This window comes from Symphodus melops, assembly GCF_947650265.1.
Source record: "Symphodus melops genome assembly, chromosome: 8".
Classification (NCBI taxonomy): domain Eukaryota; kingdom Metazoa; phylum Chordata; class Actinopteri; order Labriformes; family Labridae; genus Symphodus; species Symphodus melops.
Window position 1 is genome coordinate 3,337,819 of NC_136698.1, and position 20,020 is coordinate 3,357,838.

Sequence of the window (20,020 nt, forward strand, 5' to 3'; positions counted from 1 at the left end):
TGGTTAACTTTAAGATCCACATGGTTTGTAGGTTTTGGAGAAGAAATCTTTTTTTTCGTATCTTTGGTGGAGAACAGTCGGTGGCAGAAGCTTAAGTGTGCGTTTGTATGTTTTTTAAGATAAAAAGGGTGCCTGCGCTCCCCCTGGGCATCAGTGTTGGAACAAATCAGGACAGTGGTCAGCACTTGCCAAGTCTCTTCCACTCACTACCAATTACTGCAGGCTCTTTACGACCCATCAATGAGATCCTTGGTGGGCTGCTCTGGCCTGCTCTATATGCAGAGAATTATTACGCTGTAGATTATTAAAGCATATTTTACAGGACATGAAGCAACTTCAGACCTTCGTCGACAACATTAGACCCTCATTCATACTGGACTTTCTATATGCACGGATACACTTCAGCTACTTCTAATGCCGTTTTTAATTAATTATCCCTCCGTAATGAATGCGCCGTTTAAGACCTAATCTAATGTGTCCAAGTCTGGGCTTCTTCTTTAGAAGTGGGGCCATCAAACATATTATACAGTGCTTTAAGGAAAGTTAACCAGAGAATGCTTTTAATGAAAACAACTTTTTATTACCTGATTGGTTTACTTGTAAGAAAAACTTTTTTCCTTTAGCAGTTGTTTTCACACTGCTCCATCACCCCTGCTGACACAGTACACATTATGCTAAGTAAATAGCAAGAGTGGAGTAAAGTACTTTTTCTTTTTGTGCACAAGGCAAATTTACCAAGAAGTCAAATTAATGAGATTCTCTCCTGCTTAAAAAAGTTTAAAACAGAATAAAAGCATGCAGATGCTAATCAACTTAAGGGCATTATTTTGTTAATTCTCATGTAGCAATTCTCTCGCTGCGTGAATCTCTCAATGTATTTGTTGGCGACAGAGTTCAAAACAAAATGTCTCATGGCGTACTGGGCATCATTTACACAGTTTAGTTTCAACCAAGTCCTTCAAATTAAAGAGCAAAATGTGTTTCTAGTCCATGTCCTCTGGAAATGCATTCTGTATACACACATTTTCTGCCATCCATCAACCAGTCAGCCTGGTGTGTCTGTGCCTTCCAACCTTTTAAAAGCAGTTTCAAAGAGTCCAACTCTTTCACATCTGATAGTGTTTTTGGTAAAGGATGGAAAAATATCATGGTTTGAGTATAAAGTGGCATTACTGATGTTAGTAGATGTTGCTCATCACGGTCACCACAGTTACAGGGAGTGGAATGGCATGCCCTTGTTGTTTAAAGAAAACACTTTGACTGTTTGTATGACATAGAAAACAAACAGTGTTCTCCAAGGTCACAGTCTAATGCTTTGTTGACCCGTTCATACAGCCTGTGCCTCTCTCTGCAGTCTGTTCTTCCTCCATTGTTCTCAACAGACAAGAGTCATTACTCACAAAGTCTCACTTGAACATAAACACATTGTTTTGGAGCGTCATTGCTCTGCAGATTGTACCTTCTGCTGTGCCACAATTAGCTTTCTCTGTCTCAGAAAACTCAAGCATGAACTCTTGCATTGTTTAGTTGGATTTTGGTTATTCTGGGGAAGCGCGGGTATTTTTGTCTGAGCTTGTGTTGGGGACTGAGATGAGTGAGTGTTTTTCATTCTTTTTTTTCCCCATGCTGACGAATCTGTCAGGTAAACAGTCAGTTTTTTTGACAGCTGGGAAAACTTGAGAAGCAGCTCTTGCTTTATTTTTACTTTAAGAAGCAGAAGTAAGTAGGGCCTATCATTGTATTTTTAATGTGTGAAAATTGATTCAGTGTTGGAATTTGAGTTTATTTGAGGTTGATCGTTCTTTGAAAGAAACAGCAAAATCTCAAAACCTTCAATTATCATTGGCCTATCCTTATTATCATGCAGTTTGAAAATCCCTCCAGCAGCCGGTGTTCAATCAAAGAGTGCTGCCCATTGAGATGTGGCACCATGAGGGTCTGTGCAGTACAGGGAGCATTATTGGAAAGTGGCTTTTCATCTTTCAAATATTCCTCTAAAATCTTAAATAATGGTTTGATTAGAGAGTATCAAAACATGCTTCCCTGTGAAGACAAAGCGGCGATCTCTGGTGTTAAAAAATGAAGCTAATACAGAAGTAGTTTTAACAGCAGAACTTAACATATTTACAACCTGGTTCAAAAAACAAAATGGGTCTGATTAGCTAATATCGAGTCTGGAAAACATTGAATTGGGGGTGTGTTTACAATATAGACAGACAGTTATAAGTAAGATTTACAAAAGCTCGTTTATTGATTGTTGTTGGATGCTGGCGGGAGGTCCGAGGTGTTACTAGTGTTCTGTGAGCAAAATATCCGGAGGTGAGGTCGAGGAGCTAATTGGGGAATGTTGCAGGTTGAAATGTAGCGATCACAGTTGGTAAACGGACGATCTGGTGTCGAGTAGAAGAATGAGCCGGTCTTTATACTGTGGAGTGTGTCGGTGGTTTGATTGTAGATGAGAAGCAGCTTTGCAGTCTTGATTGCAGGCAAGGTGTGTGGATCCAGCTCCAGGTAAACTCACTCACACAGGGAGGGGGAAAACAAAAAGGAAAACAGACTAGGATCCTCACAAATTGAAACTGAAATTTACGGCACGTTCTCCTTTTAGAAAAAAAAAACACATTTTGAATTTGTATGTAATGACATATATATAATTGTATAATTGTATTATATAATATATGAAATAAGAAAATATAAACTCCCTCTTCCTTATTCTGCAATGTTTGCACTCATTGTTCTTTAGTGTGAATTTGCATTCAACATGTACACACACATGCTCAATAGTTCGACCCAAGCGAGTAGATGTAGCGAGCAGTATAGCTCCTACATGCGCGCATTCAGAGGTCTTTTATACAGAACAGCATGCAGTGCATATGAAATTATGCATATGATGTAAACATCACCTTGCATCTTTTACTGCTTAATACCTCCGGGGTGTGTTCATTCATCACTCTGTCAGTTCTTATCAAGAAGAAAGAATTGAATTGGCTGAGTTTGCCCTTCGCGCCGCACGCCGACTTCTTCATGCGTTCTGCAGACTGAGAGGCCTCAAGTGGCTTTAATGTGTTTTCCCTCGCCCTTTGTGAACAATAGATTAACGTCACACAATGAAAGTATAGGATTAAAAAAAAAATACAAATCTGAGACACTGTCAGTTTATGCAGTCTGTTTGTCATGTGTCGTGTGCTGTGATCAGCTGCCTGCTTCTGCTGCAGGTTAGTGACAGGATGACACAAACACATCTGACCTAGCGTACACATCACATTTTTTTATTTTTTTTAACACAACACCGCCAATTAACACAACCAAGTGTATTTGTCTCATTTCCAGTCAAAATGATATCAGTCCACTTTTACATTCAGCAGACATGTCCAGATAAACACATTATTTTAAAATTAAATAAAAATGGCCTGTTTTGCTTGTAGTTTTAATAAAAATCTGCCAACAGGGAAAGCTACATTTACTTAGTGTCTTGAAATGAGAAACACAAATTCAATTTACAGAGTACATTTTATTTCAAGACACCCACCAGGTATACTGGAGCTCTGTTTTTGTCAGGTGAACGGGCCTGAAAATAATGAGATACTTTTTAGTTTAATTAAAACAACCTGATGGATTGCGGCACGGCTCTTCTTCTGTTCTGTCCTCCCTACAGAACTCCTGAATCACGTTGCTAATTTTGTCAGTCGATCTCACTTTTGCTTCCATAAGGTAACAAAAGCACCTAGTAAGGATGAGAATAAAATGTTGTGGTTAGTTTTACAATAAATTGTAACATCCAGATATGTTGTGTTCCTGAACACGCGTACTGCATGTGACACACAAACTTATAGAAATGCATTGTGACTTGTTTTACTCATGAATCAAATTCCTGCGTCCACTGAGATGACCTTGTCATTGTTCACTATTGCCGACGATTGGCATGGCATTTCTCCTTTGATAACTTTGGATGCTGCAGCAGGTTGATGGATCTAACTTGGAACAAATTGCGATTGTAACAAGCTGCAGGATGTGATCCGTTAACTTCACGTAGACACACTTTTAAAACTGTTTTTTTTTTCCATATAAAAGTTGTCTGTGTCCTTTAGCGGTGCAACAAATTGCACATTGGTACTGAGAAACACATGGTTGTTAGCGCAAGAGCAGACACCCACACCTGACTTGACACTTATGAAAATGTGCCACTTTTTAACAGCTTTCTCCCTCATTAGGCCACAAGTCTGCGTTTAAAGAAACTGTGCTGTTCTGTAAAGTTAAATGTCAGTTTGACACCTCAGTGTAAGACAATACGTGAACCTGTGGATCTGTATTTCACACCCTCTGTAGCTAGCAGGGATACAAAATCCAAATGGGACGGGACAACAAGAGGGTCAAAGCTAAAAAAGAAAGAAACTGCATTTTGAAGACTAACCACACACAGTCCTCTGAAAGACGTCTCCCACAATGACAGCATCTCATATAACGGTGCACCTCGTGATCCGTGTTTTAAGGCGTAGTTGACTGAAACATCTTTAATTTTGTGTTGGTAGCTTGTCTGTGAAAGATCTGTGTTGAAATGCATTGTACATTCTAGGCTGTAGTCTAAATGAGAAAGGGGAACTGTCTGGTAATGTGGGGAAAAACAACACCCTATACTTAGATTTCACACCTCAAAAACATTTGGAGCGTGAGTCTCAAAGAAGAAAATGCAGCAAAAGATTTAGTCGTGTTTTGTGAAGCTTTACCAATGTTCTCTTGGTTTACATGGTGGTCTTGCATGGAGTGGTATGTTTGGAAGGGGATGTCACTTCTTGTAACAGGAAGACAACAAACATTAGGCGCTCTCAAGCAGGCAAGAACTCAGAACCATCAAGGTCTGTTTCCTTCATTGTGACAGTGGAGCTGCGGCTAACAAACCCAAATTGCTTGCCTCTTTTTCTGAGCTTCGGCCCATTTTTCATTGGCTTGTCCTTAGTGATGCCCCACTATACAGTCCATCAGAGATAAAACTACATTCTCTAAAGTGAGTTGGCACGAGGACGCTGAGCTGATTTGGCAGCCGCCACCGAACCAAAGTGCTGCTAAAAACCCCTCTGATTTAGATGAATAGAGAAAGAGTCCTCTGGAGTGCATTTGTTTGTGAGGCATTTTCAGGTGACTGATGTAAAATATTCACAGTGTCAGCAGGCTTTAATTCCTTACATGTTCTTCTTTTTTACCTCACCCCAATGTAGACGGATGCCACTGTAAAGAAGAGCACTGGTCCCCTGGTTTTAGAAGATAACAATTTTTAAATGGTAGAAATGCCAGGCCTGGAGGAATGAGGGACGAAACACGTGCACCGGCACTGGAAAATAATCAAAGACAGGAGAAAATGAGATAGGAGGGTGAGGAAAGAAAACGTCTCTGCTGTTACATAGTGTGATGAATCAGCCCTTTCCATTCCTGTAATTTCCTTTGAGAGCGCCGCGTCATTTGTCAACCATTTTGCGGTAGGAGTTAAAGGTGTCAGGTGCGTCCAAACGGAAAAGATGAGACGAAGGATAAAGCGGCCTTTATTTAGCCGGTTCTCTTAGCTAAGGATCAAGGTGTGGCAGGTAGACAGGAAGTGTGGCATCGATCAATGCACTTACCTTTGATTTGCAGCCCAGGCTCCTCTGTATTGAACATTCATTAAGCTAAAGTTGGGAGGAGAAATATCATTGACGAGGAGGAGAAGCGATAAAGAATGTTTGACCCAATTTGCCTCGACGAGCCTCGAGTGTGCAGTCAGTCATGCGGCTATACGCTTCATTTGTCCGACCAGACAAGTGAGGCTGGAGCTTCAGAAATCAGATAATGGCTGCTGAGGAACGGGTGCAGAGAACACGACGCCCTCAGTTTGAGTTTTGATGGCAGGATAAACAAAACACAACCAATACAGAAAAAAAACAACAAAAAAAAACAGAACAAAGCACGTCCTCTTTTATCACAAATGCCGATGAATAATTCATAACTTGCAGATTGTTTTAGCATCTTCATTATTCTGAAAGCGACGTACATTTTCTTTTTGTTTGTCTTTTCGCAATGTCTTCAACTTCTTTAACCTGGAACAGGATCTGTCGCTTTCCCTCCCTGGATACTCTATAGATGCAGACACCTCAGATCATGTATGGTATAAATATGGAAGATAGCTACTGGCTTTCGCTTCTGATGACAAGATTTTTTAAGAACTTCCACTTCCAGGCAGTTTTAATCTGCAGCTGCTTAAAAAGAATTGATGCCTGGAGAGGAAAAATACACAGAATCAAATTTGCCCTCTTGGCCCCTTTTCAAGTGACTGGGGCTTCCTCTAACAGAGAGAGAGCATCGCTGTGTGTCTATTAAGAGGACTCAGTGAACATAACAGCACATACAGTATTATATTCCACTTTCTTCTCCCGCAGGCTCCCCTCTGCACCCCTGTGGCTCCAAGCGTCGTCTTCTTTTTCCGTTTCTGTTCGAGCGCACACAATAATCTCCTCCTGATGCTATTTTCTTCCTCTTCCTCTTCTTCTTCTCGCTCGTAGTTTATAAGCTTATCCCTCGCTGGTTGACATTAGAGAGTAAGCCCGTTGCCACAAAGTGCTCTTAAAAACACGCAAAGAAATCCTCAAAGACTGAATAAACAGGCGTAAACGTATCCCACATGCAAATGTGGATTTTCACATTCACCGTGTCCCGATGATTAAGGAGAAACTACAATTGTTGGAGGTGCAGCGAATGAGGCAATTCTGAAATGAGGGATGATTTTCATGAAACATTAATGCTATCTTGTACTTTTCCCCCCTCCATCAAGCATAAAGTGCAGCCATTTACAGTCCATTGTTGCTCATTTTGACAAAACAAGCTCACTAAGTGACATTTTATGCTGTTTTGGTGGAATTATTCATGTGAGGGATTTGCAGCCGTGATGAATTTTTATCAGAATGCTCTTGCCTAACTGGTCTTATAATAATATTAAAGCATTTGTTTAGTTTTTGTTTTTTTTTTCATTAATGGCTGTGCCTCAGGGCCATCTGTATCTGTGGACCATGTTAACAGGCTAAGTGCTGCGTTGCCCTGCAGAGGCCCCACACCAATAACTGAGCTGCTATCATCCATCCACATGCTGCGTAAGATGGAGCATAATCACATTTAGGTATTTTAATAACCTTATTGTGCCTCGTTTCCTTGTATCATCTCTATCTCATTCAATTTATTAGCTTTAAATATTCAGTTGAAGCCAAAGAAACTGGAATGTGGTGACTTTCCACTCACTCAAGGTCAAGGCTGACCCTATACATTTCTAATAAGATTAACACTTCGATCGATGTGGTTCAAAGGAGTCTGCTTGTGTCTATATATTGTTATTTTAGGTTCGTTCGTACACTGTTTCTCATTAGCATGAGCACATGTAGCTATCCCGTAGCGTCAAGCAGCATCGGGCGCTTGCTGTCCAAACTACATTGAAGCTAAAAAAGATAATTGGTGGGATCTGTGTGTGGTTTGACCTGATTGTAAATATGTCCTATTTTATCATGGCCGCTGTCTGACACTGCTCGGTGTGTGGGAGGTCATGGAGGTTAAGATTGGCTCTTTATACCACTCACAAATAATCACGGCAGACGAACAGTTCTAAACAGCTTCTACGCCTGCAGAACACCCCTGCTGTTGTCGGAAAGGGGGAATCAGCCTGATTACCCCCGAGTTTATATATATATATAGTGTATATAAATACGTTCAGTTAGTATTCAAACAGTATCATGAGAAATACGATGAAAGAAAATAATGTCATGTTTTGCAAAGTAAAAACACCCTAGAAACATGAACATAATAGCTTCAATGGCAGCAGAAAAGTCAGGCCTACATCGTTGTTATGTTTCCATATTAAGAAGTCGATTCTTTAAATCTCTTGGAAGGTTTCATATGTCTAACCTCTGATGTAATGTCAGCTATGGGCTCACTAATAAATGTATAGATTGATAGTCTTTATTTTACATCATCTTTAACTGTGATTTGTAAAAAAAAGGCCGTGTGGGTGTCTGGTTTGTCTGACGCCTGCGAGTTATCTTTGCATTAACAACACATGTAACAAACAGCGTGAAAGGCAGAAACTCTGTGTTGCAAAGCATGCATCAGTTTACACATCTTGAGATGTTCTGTACGTTTTATGTTTTATCATACTACAGACCTTATTGGCTATGAAAAGTTTGCTCTGATTGTTATGTGGGAATTTGCATAAAATCAAGCGTTTTCATCCTTGAGAGAAACTGAGAGCTGTGTATGTCTGTGCTTGTGTTTGCATAACCTCTCTTGTGGGAAACTCTGAGCCCAGACAATATCTCCTCCTCCGCTGTAGAATCTGAGCAAAACTAGCAGCTGTGCAGTGTTCAATTTAGCCACGCTGCCAAGTCCTGGCTCTGGCTCTCAACTGCCCGGGAAGGCTGAAACGACACGTCCTGAACTGACGCACTTGTGCGCTGGGCCGCTGTGAGTTGAACAATGTCAGCTTTCCGAGCAGCACTGTTTCCCTTAACAATGTCTCTGGCAGCAGGCAGAGCTACATTTCCACTGACAGAGTGTAATATGAGGCTAAAAAGGATGCCTGCAGGGCTCACTGGGGACTGTGTGTTTGCTGCTTGAATATACAGACTTGTGACAAAGGAAAAAGCGGAATAAATGAATGGAGAAATATAAGAAATGCAGATGCCTCCATACAGGGCAGGAGAGTTCAGCGACTGGTTTGATGAAAATGATGCCAATCTTATCGGCTGTGACAGTTGCTGCAAACAAATCTCAGCTCAGGTGAGAGCGCCGTGAGAGATGTTAGATGCACATTGTCACCAACATCATCAAAAGACTAAAACAGAAAAGATGATATCCCTCTTGTGGGTATAGATTGGCATCTAGATTGGTATGGAAGAGTGTGGACTTGAGAGAATCTACACCGAAGGAGCACTGAGGTTGCTATAAATGGTGATCAAACACTTCACTGAGGTTTAGTTGAAACAGAGCACATCTTTCAACAAATCAGATGCCTCTAGGCTCAAGGACAGCAAACTTCTGAAGAACAAACGGCACCTGAACACGTGGGTTGATTCGCTTTGATTTTAACCGTTTGAAAGAAGCACCGTTTCATCACGACGGCGTCTTCATCAGAGGAGGAGTGAACAAAGACTAACAGGGACTAACAAACACTAAATGGTAAATGGACTTGCGCTTGTATAGTACTCTAGTTTTCTGACTACTTAAAGTGCTTTTTTTACACGACAGGTAAGATCTACACATTCACATGCTGCTTTGTAAAGTGACCATCAGAAGTAACGAGTCCCATTCCTGAACCGCCAATGAAGCAGTGTGAGTAGCTCGGGGTTAAATGTCCTGCCCAGGAAAACATCGGACATCTGGCTGAATGTGCAAAAGCATGGATATATAACACTTAGAACCAGGTGTACAACTACCATTGAATAAGTGATTGAAGAAGCTTCAGATTTATTGGAGATATATATCTAAAGGTGGAGCATCCATGAACAGTTATCTAACCCTTTACACTGTATGTCAAACACAAAAGACCACAGAATGGTGACCCCTGACCTGCCTGTCAGATCTGCAGGATCATTAAGGTTCTGAGGATTAGATCAAAAGTACACCTTCCCCTGGAGGCAGAGATACAAGGAGCATAATTGATTAACACTGTGTTGTGGTCAAGACCGTGCTACCTGAGAAAAAGACATACCGGAGACCAGAGGGATCCGGGGCCGAGATAAGACCAAAGATGATTAGGTAACAAAACTTACCGAGCAAGACCAAGACCAAGGCAGGGTGAGACAGAGGCCGTATATCTTTGAGAAATCTTCTTCTTGGCGTGTCACTTACTTAGAGTGTAACATTGGAAAGGTTGCGGCCGCAACCCGGGGATGAAAATCAAATTATGATTTAATAGCGGTCATTAACTCTTTTAGATAGAGACATTTTCCATTCAGAGATATGTCCTTAAGTGAACTTTACCGGCAAACCATCTCAAATCAAGGTACAGATGTCCTCAATTCAATCCACCTGAGATATTTTCTTTTGTTCTAATCTGATGATGTTCAGAGGATGATTCAAAGTCTGTAGTGTCCAATGGAAGCCTTGCATTCTTACATTTGCATCAATTTGTCACACGGAAAGTGATTTTTGCATCTTTAACATATTAGTGAATGTGCTTTCTATGCATGAATAACTACAGTATGTCAATCCTCGCATCTTTTCAGATTAAGGCCTGTAGAGTCATTATTGCAGATCAGTGACAATGACATCATCACGTCTCATTGTAACTGTGTATATACACCGATGCCTGATAATCCAGTGACGCCATTTGGCACATCTGAGATCCCTCTGATGTATAAATCTGGTATTCTGAAGGATTTACATACATGCATATTGTTACATGTGGACAATGTGATTTGGGGACTGTTTTAAACTATCCCTGTTTCCTTTTCTGTTACGTTGTGGATATGTGACTGATACATGAACCTGTAAAGAATCAGTTCACTTCAAATAAACGTCTCTCTCTTTTCTGTGTTGGTGCATATTTTTGCAAGTTATATTTTTAAATGCATCTTTTTAAGTCGGCAAAGATCAAAATAATCTTGAGCACTATTGGAATTTAGAAACACTCCCATGCTAAGTTTTGATAAACAAATCTTGAGTTTTTGCATGACAGCAACAGTGAAAGAACAAACACACTATTTTTTTTTTTTTTTAAAGGCAATGGTGGCTTAATGTACACACACTCTTAGTTAGTTAGTACGATTGTGAACAATCTCTCCTCACTCTCTCCTGTGCGTACATGTTGAGGTAGCGTGCAGGTACATTTTGGTAAATATCCGCCTGATTTTCTCTTTTCTTGTCCTTTTGAAAATACATCAAAAGGCATGCCTGGAGTGGCACAGTGAAATTCATTGCGATAGATAAACAAGTCACGTCCTCAGCACGCGTAACCATCACAAAATGCTTATTCTGAGAAAGCCTTTAAGTGCAATTAAATGTTCCATTAAATGCAGCTGTTGCTTATTTCAACACAGTCAGCACGACTATGTTGTATCAATTATGCCACATTAATAATACCCCACACCATTTACATATCATGTTCTCGGAATCGCGTCTCGCTTTGAGCAGACCCGCGAGGTCTTGAAAGTTTGTGAAAATATATGAAAGGGATTTTTCCTTTTTTTTTGTTGGGGGGGGGCTTTCTAATGGAGAAGGCTGACTGTGCACACATGCTCTGCTGCGGCGGTTTCCTTTTTTTGCAGATGGTCTCATTGCTATGCATAGAAAAGCCATCCTTAGATTTGCATTTGGTCAATTCTCCTCTTTAAGTAGGACATCTGTCTGTGTTAGAAATTAATCTGCTGATCCCTCTGGAGGCTGCGCTGATTTTAATTAATTGTGTTAACGCGTCAATAATAAAAAGAAGACTGGAAGTCAGTTATACTCTCCCTCTCTTGCACTCTCTCCAGCTCTGTATGCATGTCCTCTGATGTCTTTGTATTCCTAAGTCTATATTTCAGTAATTATAAATTAAAAGCTGAGATAAGTGTCTTTGAGTAGGAGACTGAAAAAAGATCCTGAATGAGTCTCTTGTGAACACGCTCCTCACATGCTTATTAATCTTCATGTTTTTTTCTGTATTTATTTTCCTCTTTAGCTTGTAGTTGTCAGAAATAGACGTCAAAAGAAAAGACAAGTTTTCTGCCAACAGTGGCAAAAGTCTCTCCCTCCTCCACCACCCTGCAGGATATCACGGATGCTGTCATCAATCTAGCAAGGATATGTTGTTATTTTCATTGAACCTTTGGGAAAATATTAAAAGAAGACACCTTCATGGAGCTTGGCAATAATTTGCAAGTGACAGCGAAGGAGATAGATTTCCCTTCAGGTTGGCAGTTTATCTTTGCCGCCCATGGAGCCTGGATACATATGTGCTCTAAATCAGGCTCATGTCAAGGATGATTGAGTAGAGATTGTGAACAATCTAACCATGAGCTCAAAGAACTCTGCGGGGTTGCTTTGTGTGTATGTGTGCGAGAGAGAAAGTCTGTGTATTGTCAGCACGAATCCGGCGTCATGGCTTTGAACTGTGGATAAAGTTGCATCTTTCAAGACTTTCAGAAGTCGTTCTGTTTTTATGTCGCTCTCACTTTTTGGTTCTTGCTTCCAAGTTGGGTTCTTAACTCCCAGAGTCTCACGAAACAAAATTAATTTGAGCGGCTATGTTTCTATTTGCAGACAGTTCTCGGCATGTAAAAATTATTATCTTTGAACCGTACCTTGATGCAGTCTATCTAGAGCTTAATTTATCTCACTTTTCAAACTCAGGATAATTTCATGAACCATACCTGACTGCTTCTGCTGATTTTCTAAGTTTGATATTCTTGTTTGCATGTTTCTAAAATTGTTATATATATATATATATATATATATATATAAAAAACATATTTTCCAAGAATGCTTGGAAATTATTTTCTGTCCTAGCTCTGTTTTTAGCACTTCACGTGAACTTAATGTGGAAATAACTAGCTTTCTTTTTAAACTCAACACTGGCTGACTTTGGCTTCCACGGCCTCTAATTCAGAGTTCAAGAGGAGTATCAGCGTCATCAGTCTAATATCACCTGTTTGCAGGCATGCATGTGTGTTGAAACCTTTTCATATTCAGTGCACCTTGATGCATCAGTCTCTGATTAGTTGTGACAGCTCAGTATGGCGTAATGACTGTATACAATTGGAGCAGTCTCTAGTGTCTTTGTCATGTTTAACTTGTGTTATAGTACTCACTCAACCTACACATTGAATCACAAGATTTTATTTTGGAATAAATGTAAATATAGAAATATCTTTGGAGTGAAGCCGACAGAGAATATGTGGAGCAGTGAGTCTTTATATAAATGATATCACCCAACTGGTAATATAAACACCAACACATTCAGCTCGAGTGGAGCTGTGGATCTGTTATCTGCCTGAACAGCTTCAAAAGCTTCATTTGTCCCGCACCAACGTTTCCTGTTGCTACACAGGAGGTGTCTTTATTAAAAACATGAGGACGACAGGATCATTCCACTCGTTTGTAAGTGAATACAAGAAAGCAACAGATGCTTTACCAGACAGTCTCCTACACTCCGTTGGGTTTACTGTCATTTAGTTTTTGTTTACCAAAATGTTACATTAGCATCAGACCTTCATTGCTTAAATCCAACAGACAGCTCTGCATATTAGTTTTTTTTTTTTTTTTTCATGTGTTGGCTGCGGCTCAGTAGGGTTGCTGTAGATCAGTGGTAGTTGGTCGTCTCTAAAACGCAAGGGTAAGACCTCATATACCTCCAGGGGATCAGCCAGTGTGAGTGGGGTTAGTCAATACAGATAAAAACTTTACAGATAGCAGCTGGCAATCTTTTCATGTCCGATAATTGTGATTGGGGAATCCAACTACACTGTTAACATGGTATGAAGTGATCTGAGGCAGATCTGTTTATTTAAACCATATTGACATGTGCCGATCGGTCCTGCTGATCTCATCAGTCATAAATAGATAAAGCTCTTCCTTCCTCTTAACATGCATGGAAAATGTACTCGAATTTGTGAGAAAATGATCTCTGCATTAGCACATCAACAACATGGACCGCTGCAGCAGCCAATGATACGCTCTGGTATCAATAAAATACGACAAGTCAAGGGCGCCAGAAATACATGGATATTGATTGGAACAACGATGAGCACAAACTAGCCCTCTTGTTCAGAATGAAATTATTTTCCAAATGGGCTGCATCGGGCAAATCTTCCAACTCATATACTGACATAAATTTGTGTTGTGATCAGGATCATATTCTGAATATGTGTGACCAGAAAGCGGCTAATCAAGTTCAAGTCCATTCACCGATTTTCCACACAGCTTTTAGACGAAGGATTTGGTGTGAGTGGGCTACCTTCAGGGTTAACAGTTGATGGATTTCTTGTACAGTGTTCACATCTTATAGGGCTACTGAAGCTTCACACTTAGCCTGCTTCTGGCAGGTTTGTTCTTTCACCCCTCCAAAGCACCAACTCTTAACAAGGCTTTGTGAGGTCATAAAGTTTAAGGTTCAGAGATTGATTTCGCTTCATAACAGCATCACCCTATACGAGAGGCCACAACTATAGTACGTGTAAGGTGTGAATATAAGTCAACTCAGCGCCTTGAAGTATGCTTACCTTGTATTTGTTCTTTCAAGTACATGTTGTACTCGGTTGCATCTGATAGATTAAGACTCAAACACCTCATTATATCACATCTGAGCAACACCCTGCTCTAATCGAATAAACAGATGTAACTCTAATCACGCCTTCCCTTTATTTGGCAGCTGCAGCTGTTCTTCCTTTAGGGGATCTTCAACATATTTGTCAGAGATGCATCAATTGCAATTTATTGACCAATCACATTTTTTTTTTACAGGTCTGAACTGCCTATACCGATTTTAGCTAATACCAATATTCTTTCTTTAAAGATTTATTATGAGCAACAAACACAAACATTTGATGGAAACATCCTCTATTTGTTGACTGTTAGGAAAAAATAGAAGTACAAACTTTACCAGGTTGTATGACGGCGCAGAGCAGAAGGGGCGCACACTAGCAAAAAGCAATGTCGCACGTTGTTAGGTGACCTAAACAGTAGTCTGCAAAATAACAACTTTTTTTTTGTCCAGTAGCTGCAGCTCTTTAACAGCCGCTTCACAAGCATGAAACACATTTCTCCCGCTGTTTCAAACACTCCTGGTTTGTCCCGGTCCGTCTGTAAACTAGAGCTTGGGAAAGTGCGACAGCATCTATTGTGATCTGATCGTCTACATAGAAAATAAAAGGGCTTGACAGCAGCGTGCAGTGTTTATTTATGGTGATAGTGTCGAGATCTGTAATGAAACATAAATTATATTGAACCATCTAATAAAAAACACATGAATAAACTTTCTGTATTAAATTCAAATTAAGATTTTAACAGCAATTGTTCTCACTCTCTTTATCCCCAGTCGTTGAATGTAACTCATTAATAAATCAAACGAGAGAAACAGAGATGTTTACGGCTTCACTCTCTTCAGCTGCATTCTCCACGACTCCTGAAGGAATGATCATTCATTCATTAGGCTGTTGCTCGCAGTTTCTCACCATACCTCTGTCTTTCTCACTGAACGGTATTTGCAGAGGGTTTAATCTTGTTTTATATTAGTAGTGACATACTGTAGTATGTTTAAGTCACGTTTATTAGTGTTGCTCTTTTGGTTCCTATTATTCTCCTTCTTCCTTTCCTCAGCCCCCCTTTTTTAAAGACATTTTTATGAGTCTTTTATTAAGTAGGACAGCTGACGACAGAGAGGAGATGTGTGGAATAAAGAGTTGGGGATCACATACAGCAAAGGGCCACGGTTGGATTCGAACCCACAGCTGCTGCACTGATGACTATTGCCTCTGCACATGGTGCACGCTAGGCTGTCAACAGCACGTTTATCCCACTTAAAGCCCAACACAGTTTTGGCAGATGACTGTTCAACATGAGTCTGGTTTTCTTTGACGGTTCTGACTTGGTTTAAGAGCTTGAAGATATTTCACCTCTCCTCTGAAAAGCTCCTTTATTTGAAAAATAACTGGTGGACAGAGACTGAATCTTCAACCAAGTCCAGTTGCCTTTGCATCAAGCTTTGATTAACTATGATCCAGATGACTGAGAATCTACACGTCTAAACTACCAGTAGATTTGTCCATATTGGTAGATCATCATAAAATGAGTATGTGTGAATCCTTACACAGTTCTTCACAAGTACGTCATGACAGCTCACAGCGATCACAGTTGTTTGGCTGAGTGATGCCAGACTTCGATGTACTTGAACTTGATTGTCAGTACAGGCCTCTCTCAGAGAACAAATCGCAGGTGGCGTTTTCACGAATTCACCAAGCAAACTGCAGAATTATTCTGCAGGGCTCACCAACACTGACACAAGGACACCCTGATGTTTACTGCACAGACTGTTTATTCAGACAAACAGCGGCTTTTTGACAATCTGGTCAATCGCTGCGTACACAACACACATGCTCGACTGTCCACTGACTGCCGTATGTACACATCTTTCCTCAAATACACAATCGCCCCCAAAAAAATGAGCCGGGAAAGGGCTGAAGAGAGTTGTCTATTTGGCGTCAATTGATGTGAGTCTCTCCTTCTCTTACTCCTACATGCTTAACCTGTTCAGAGTTAATTAACCTGACTCAGAATTGGTGTGTAAAACCAAGTGCCCTGTCTGCCTCCATCTGGTGCTTTCAGTCCGCCACTCGTGACAGAAGACTCATCTTGTTTTGCACTGCTATTTTTTGAGGATTGAAGCCGTCTTATGGGACTTGGATATTAACCTAAAAGTAGAGGAAGTTTTCAGGATCGCTTTCAAATAGCTTATGTGTGATAGATTGCCAAATATGCAAAACTGGTGCACTGACTGCACATAAACAAGATGGCCGTGGCTTCTATAGATTGGCTGGCTGGTAAATGACCCTCTCTTAGCGCCAGACCAAAAAACTTCTGCCAACGCGTTTGGCGCTTTGCTTCATGTCACTGAACCGTTTCCGAGATTTGTACAAGAGTTCTCCTGGGACAAGACAAGCTCATGCTAACTAAATGTGTTTTCTCCTCTCAAGCAGCAGTAATTTAATATCCTTCAGCCCTCGGTAGCTTACTTGGGGTGTCATATATTCTCTGAGAGAGAATTTACACCTCCCACACAGCCACATCAGTTCCCTCTGGGGAAAGTGTTTGTGTCAAGACCTGCTCTTCTCTGTCCTCTGTGTCATCAATTTGTCAGAGCACCATTGGGCAAACTGCTGTCTTATATAAAGAGAATGGAAAAAAAAGATTATGTGATTGGTCATGAGTGAAGTGAGCCCAACTACTGACAACAATACTCCCATGGTAGTTGGGTTTTCAGCTTCACCACGGGAGCACCAAAGTGAGCAGAAATGACGTATTATCACATTGACAATATACCAGGTTTTCAAGAGCTCTGTGTGTTCTGTGGCTCCAGAGGGGGGCAGCATGAAATCAGCTTGAAGTGCCTCAAGTCAGATCACTTGAGGAAGCATCAGTAAATACTGCTGGTTTGCTTCATAATTCAACTGGGGATGTCTCATTATTGGATCGTTGAGATCCTAAAGATATGCAGATAGCTCTTGCAAGCTACAGACATTGTGTTTCAAGTGACATCATATGAGGTTGCATCTGTTGGGGCTGAAGACTTTGGATATATAGGAGGAACCCATGAGTTTACCAGACGTCAACAGACTCATCAATATTGTAATGTAATCTAGCACTACTTAAACATTGATGTTTCTAACAAGTCTGCGAGTGAGAGTTGAATTATGGGTAATGTAGACACCAAGATTTGACATGGATATACTCAGGGTGACAACCAGTGGCAAAAACAACAATATTAAAACAACAGCTTAGAAAGGTTCATATGTAGCACCACTCGCTCGCTCTCTCTCTCTCTCTCTTTCTCTCTCTCTCTATCTCTCTCTTTCTCTCTCTCTCTCTCTCTATCTCTTTGTGACTGATCAAGATGCTTCTTCGTACGTGAGTGGTAAAGCGAATGGGAATTTTTCCAGTTTATTCATCACAGATGGCTACCTTATAAAGTAAATCAAGTTACGCAATTATTTTGGCAGCAGGCCCAGGTTTAATTAACGGGAAACACTACTTAACAGTATTTTAAGACAACTTCACCTGCATAACACGAGACGCTCACATTGCCTTTTTGCATAGAAATTAAAAAAAGGACGAGCACAGTGCTTTATTTTCACCGTCATGGAGGATCTCTGAATTTTCAACCAGATTTGTCAGTAAATTAGAGTAAATGATAGACTTTGCTTATCCAGTGCTAATGGGCCGTATCAAACACTGATGTCAGGAGGTAATTCCCAAATTATCAGAGGTCCCTAGGTAATGCTAATCCCGACTGAATACTGCCGAACACATGCAATGCCAAATCAGTAGAGTGGACTGGCAGATATTTTGCTGCCAATCCTCTCATTAAATTTCCGCCTTTGTAGTCCTGCAATGACATTGTGTACCTCCATGTAAGGAAAAAAAAAAGAAAAACACCAAGCAATAACACAAACCCTCGGATGTGAATGTAATTGAATAGAACATGCTAATACCATTAGGACAGTGTATTTCAGCATGTTTCTAGTGTCAGTGGGCATTGTAATGGGTAAACAAAATGCAGACATGAATATGATCGATGACGCCACATCTTACTCATTAAGCTTTTACTCCTGGGATCTTTATCATAGCTCAATTTTCAGCTCAGTAGCTCGCAAAGTCATTCTCCTAAATTTGATTTGCATAATGGAGAAGTCTAAATTGTGTGTAATATATTTTCTGTTTCTCAAAAGAAAAAAAGATGGAGAAGGGAAAGGATGTTAATCTTATCCCACATGACATTAAATCATGTGGGCTCTTTTTTTTGTATCTGTTTTTCATCTATCTTTCCTTGCTTACTATGTATATTCAATCAGTGTGTTACTTTCTGAGAATGGATTATTATTATGTTCTCTGTTCTCTCCCTTTAGGTGACCGAAACAAGGACGGGCCCTCTTGGATGCAGTAACTATGACAACCTCGATTCTGTCAGCTCTGTTTTGGTTCAGAGCCCTGAAAACAAGATTCATTTGCAAGGTTGGCCATCCATAATTGAACTCCCCCAATTTCTGATGGAATTGTCACAGTGTCTGTTCTCTGGCAAGCTTATAACTGCAGCATGAGAATGTCAGAACGCATTTGGCTTCAATCACTCTTTGACTTTTTTTTTTCCTTTTTTTATCATGCATGCTTGCAGAGTGAATCCCACATAGTAATGATTCAGAACCAACATAGCAGAAGTGTGCAGTAAAAAAAATGTAACTTTAAGTGAATCTCAGCATACTGTATGTGTCTCCAAGCATATGTCAGGCATGGCAAAAACACAGAGAAAATGAGTTCCGGCCCCTTGTGATTTACAGATCCAGTGTATAACAGCCATAAACACATTTTCTGCAGTAACTAAAGCACTTACAGCCCTCCTCTTCATTCTTCCATGTGACATTTCCATGTTTTTGTCCTGTTTTTGTCCTTGCCTCTAGGCCTGCAGGCCATACTGCCAGAGTACTTGAGAGCCAGATTTGTGCAGGCGGCGCTCAGCTACATTGGATGTAATGAGGAGGGCCAGTTTGTGTGCCGAAACAATGACTGCTGGTGCCAGTGTGCCGTGGACTACCCGCAGTGTAATTGCCCCGAGGTGGATCTAAAGGCGATGGAAGCCAGTTTGCTGAAAATCCGAGACTCCTGGAACATGGCTAACCAAGACTTTGAGGAGTCAGGTCAGTTGTTTTTCCTTTTTTTCTTCTTAAATGACTGTGACCCTCCCTCTGACAGAGGATTAGACCCTATTGTTAGAAAAGCCGACAGGAAGGGAAAACAAAGACAAAAAAGCCATGAAAAGCAGGGACGAGTGCATCCAATCCACATAATGGGAATTCATCAGTACGCAGAGCAGCAATTTTTTCAGGCAGTTGTTGCAAAATGATACGAAAACAGAGAAGAGCGTCTGATGCCTATAAAATAAAATTGTTCCGATTTGATTGATTACCCAAGGCCCGGTGTTACCTGGGGGAATCTTACATACACAACAAAATGTGAAAGCATCTCATAAATGTAATTTTTTTTTTGCATATTTGTATTCTCTATTTTACAATATCATATGTTATGATATCGTAAAATACCTGCAAAAGGGTTTTCAGATTTTTTAATTTTAAAAATCTTTTTTTATCTGCAAAGTGTTTGTTGGACAACCTGCCAAATTAAATGTCCGACAAATTAAGGTGCTTCATCACATTGATGAAAAAATCCAGTAAATCCGATACTGCCATAAAGCAGAGCTGCTTATTGATTTGCAGCACGTCCCTCAGTGGCCTCACACAGCCAGAGATATTAAAGGCAGGAGCTGAGT

At 40.5% G+C, this 20,020-nt stretch overlaps 1 protein-coding gene across 1 annotated transcript in view; it reads left to right on the forward strand.

The window, feature by feature from the left end:
• Positions 1–20,020, forward strand: part of LOC306827950 (BMP/retinoic acid-inducible neural-specific protein 3-like) — a 57,502-nt gene that overhangs the window by 22,014 nt on the left and 15,468 nt on the right. Inside the window, exons 5-6 of the mRNA XM_079350090.1 lie at positions 18,606–18,711; positions 19,155–19,391. Of these exons, the coding sequence (XP_079206216.1) occupies positions 18,606–18,711; positions 19,155–19,391 (343 nt within the window). The remainder of the gene's footprint in view (positions 1–18,605; positions 18,712–19,154; positions 19,392–20,020) is intronic.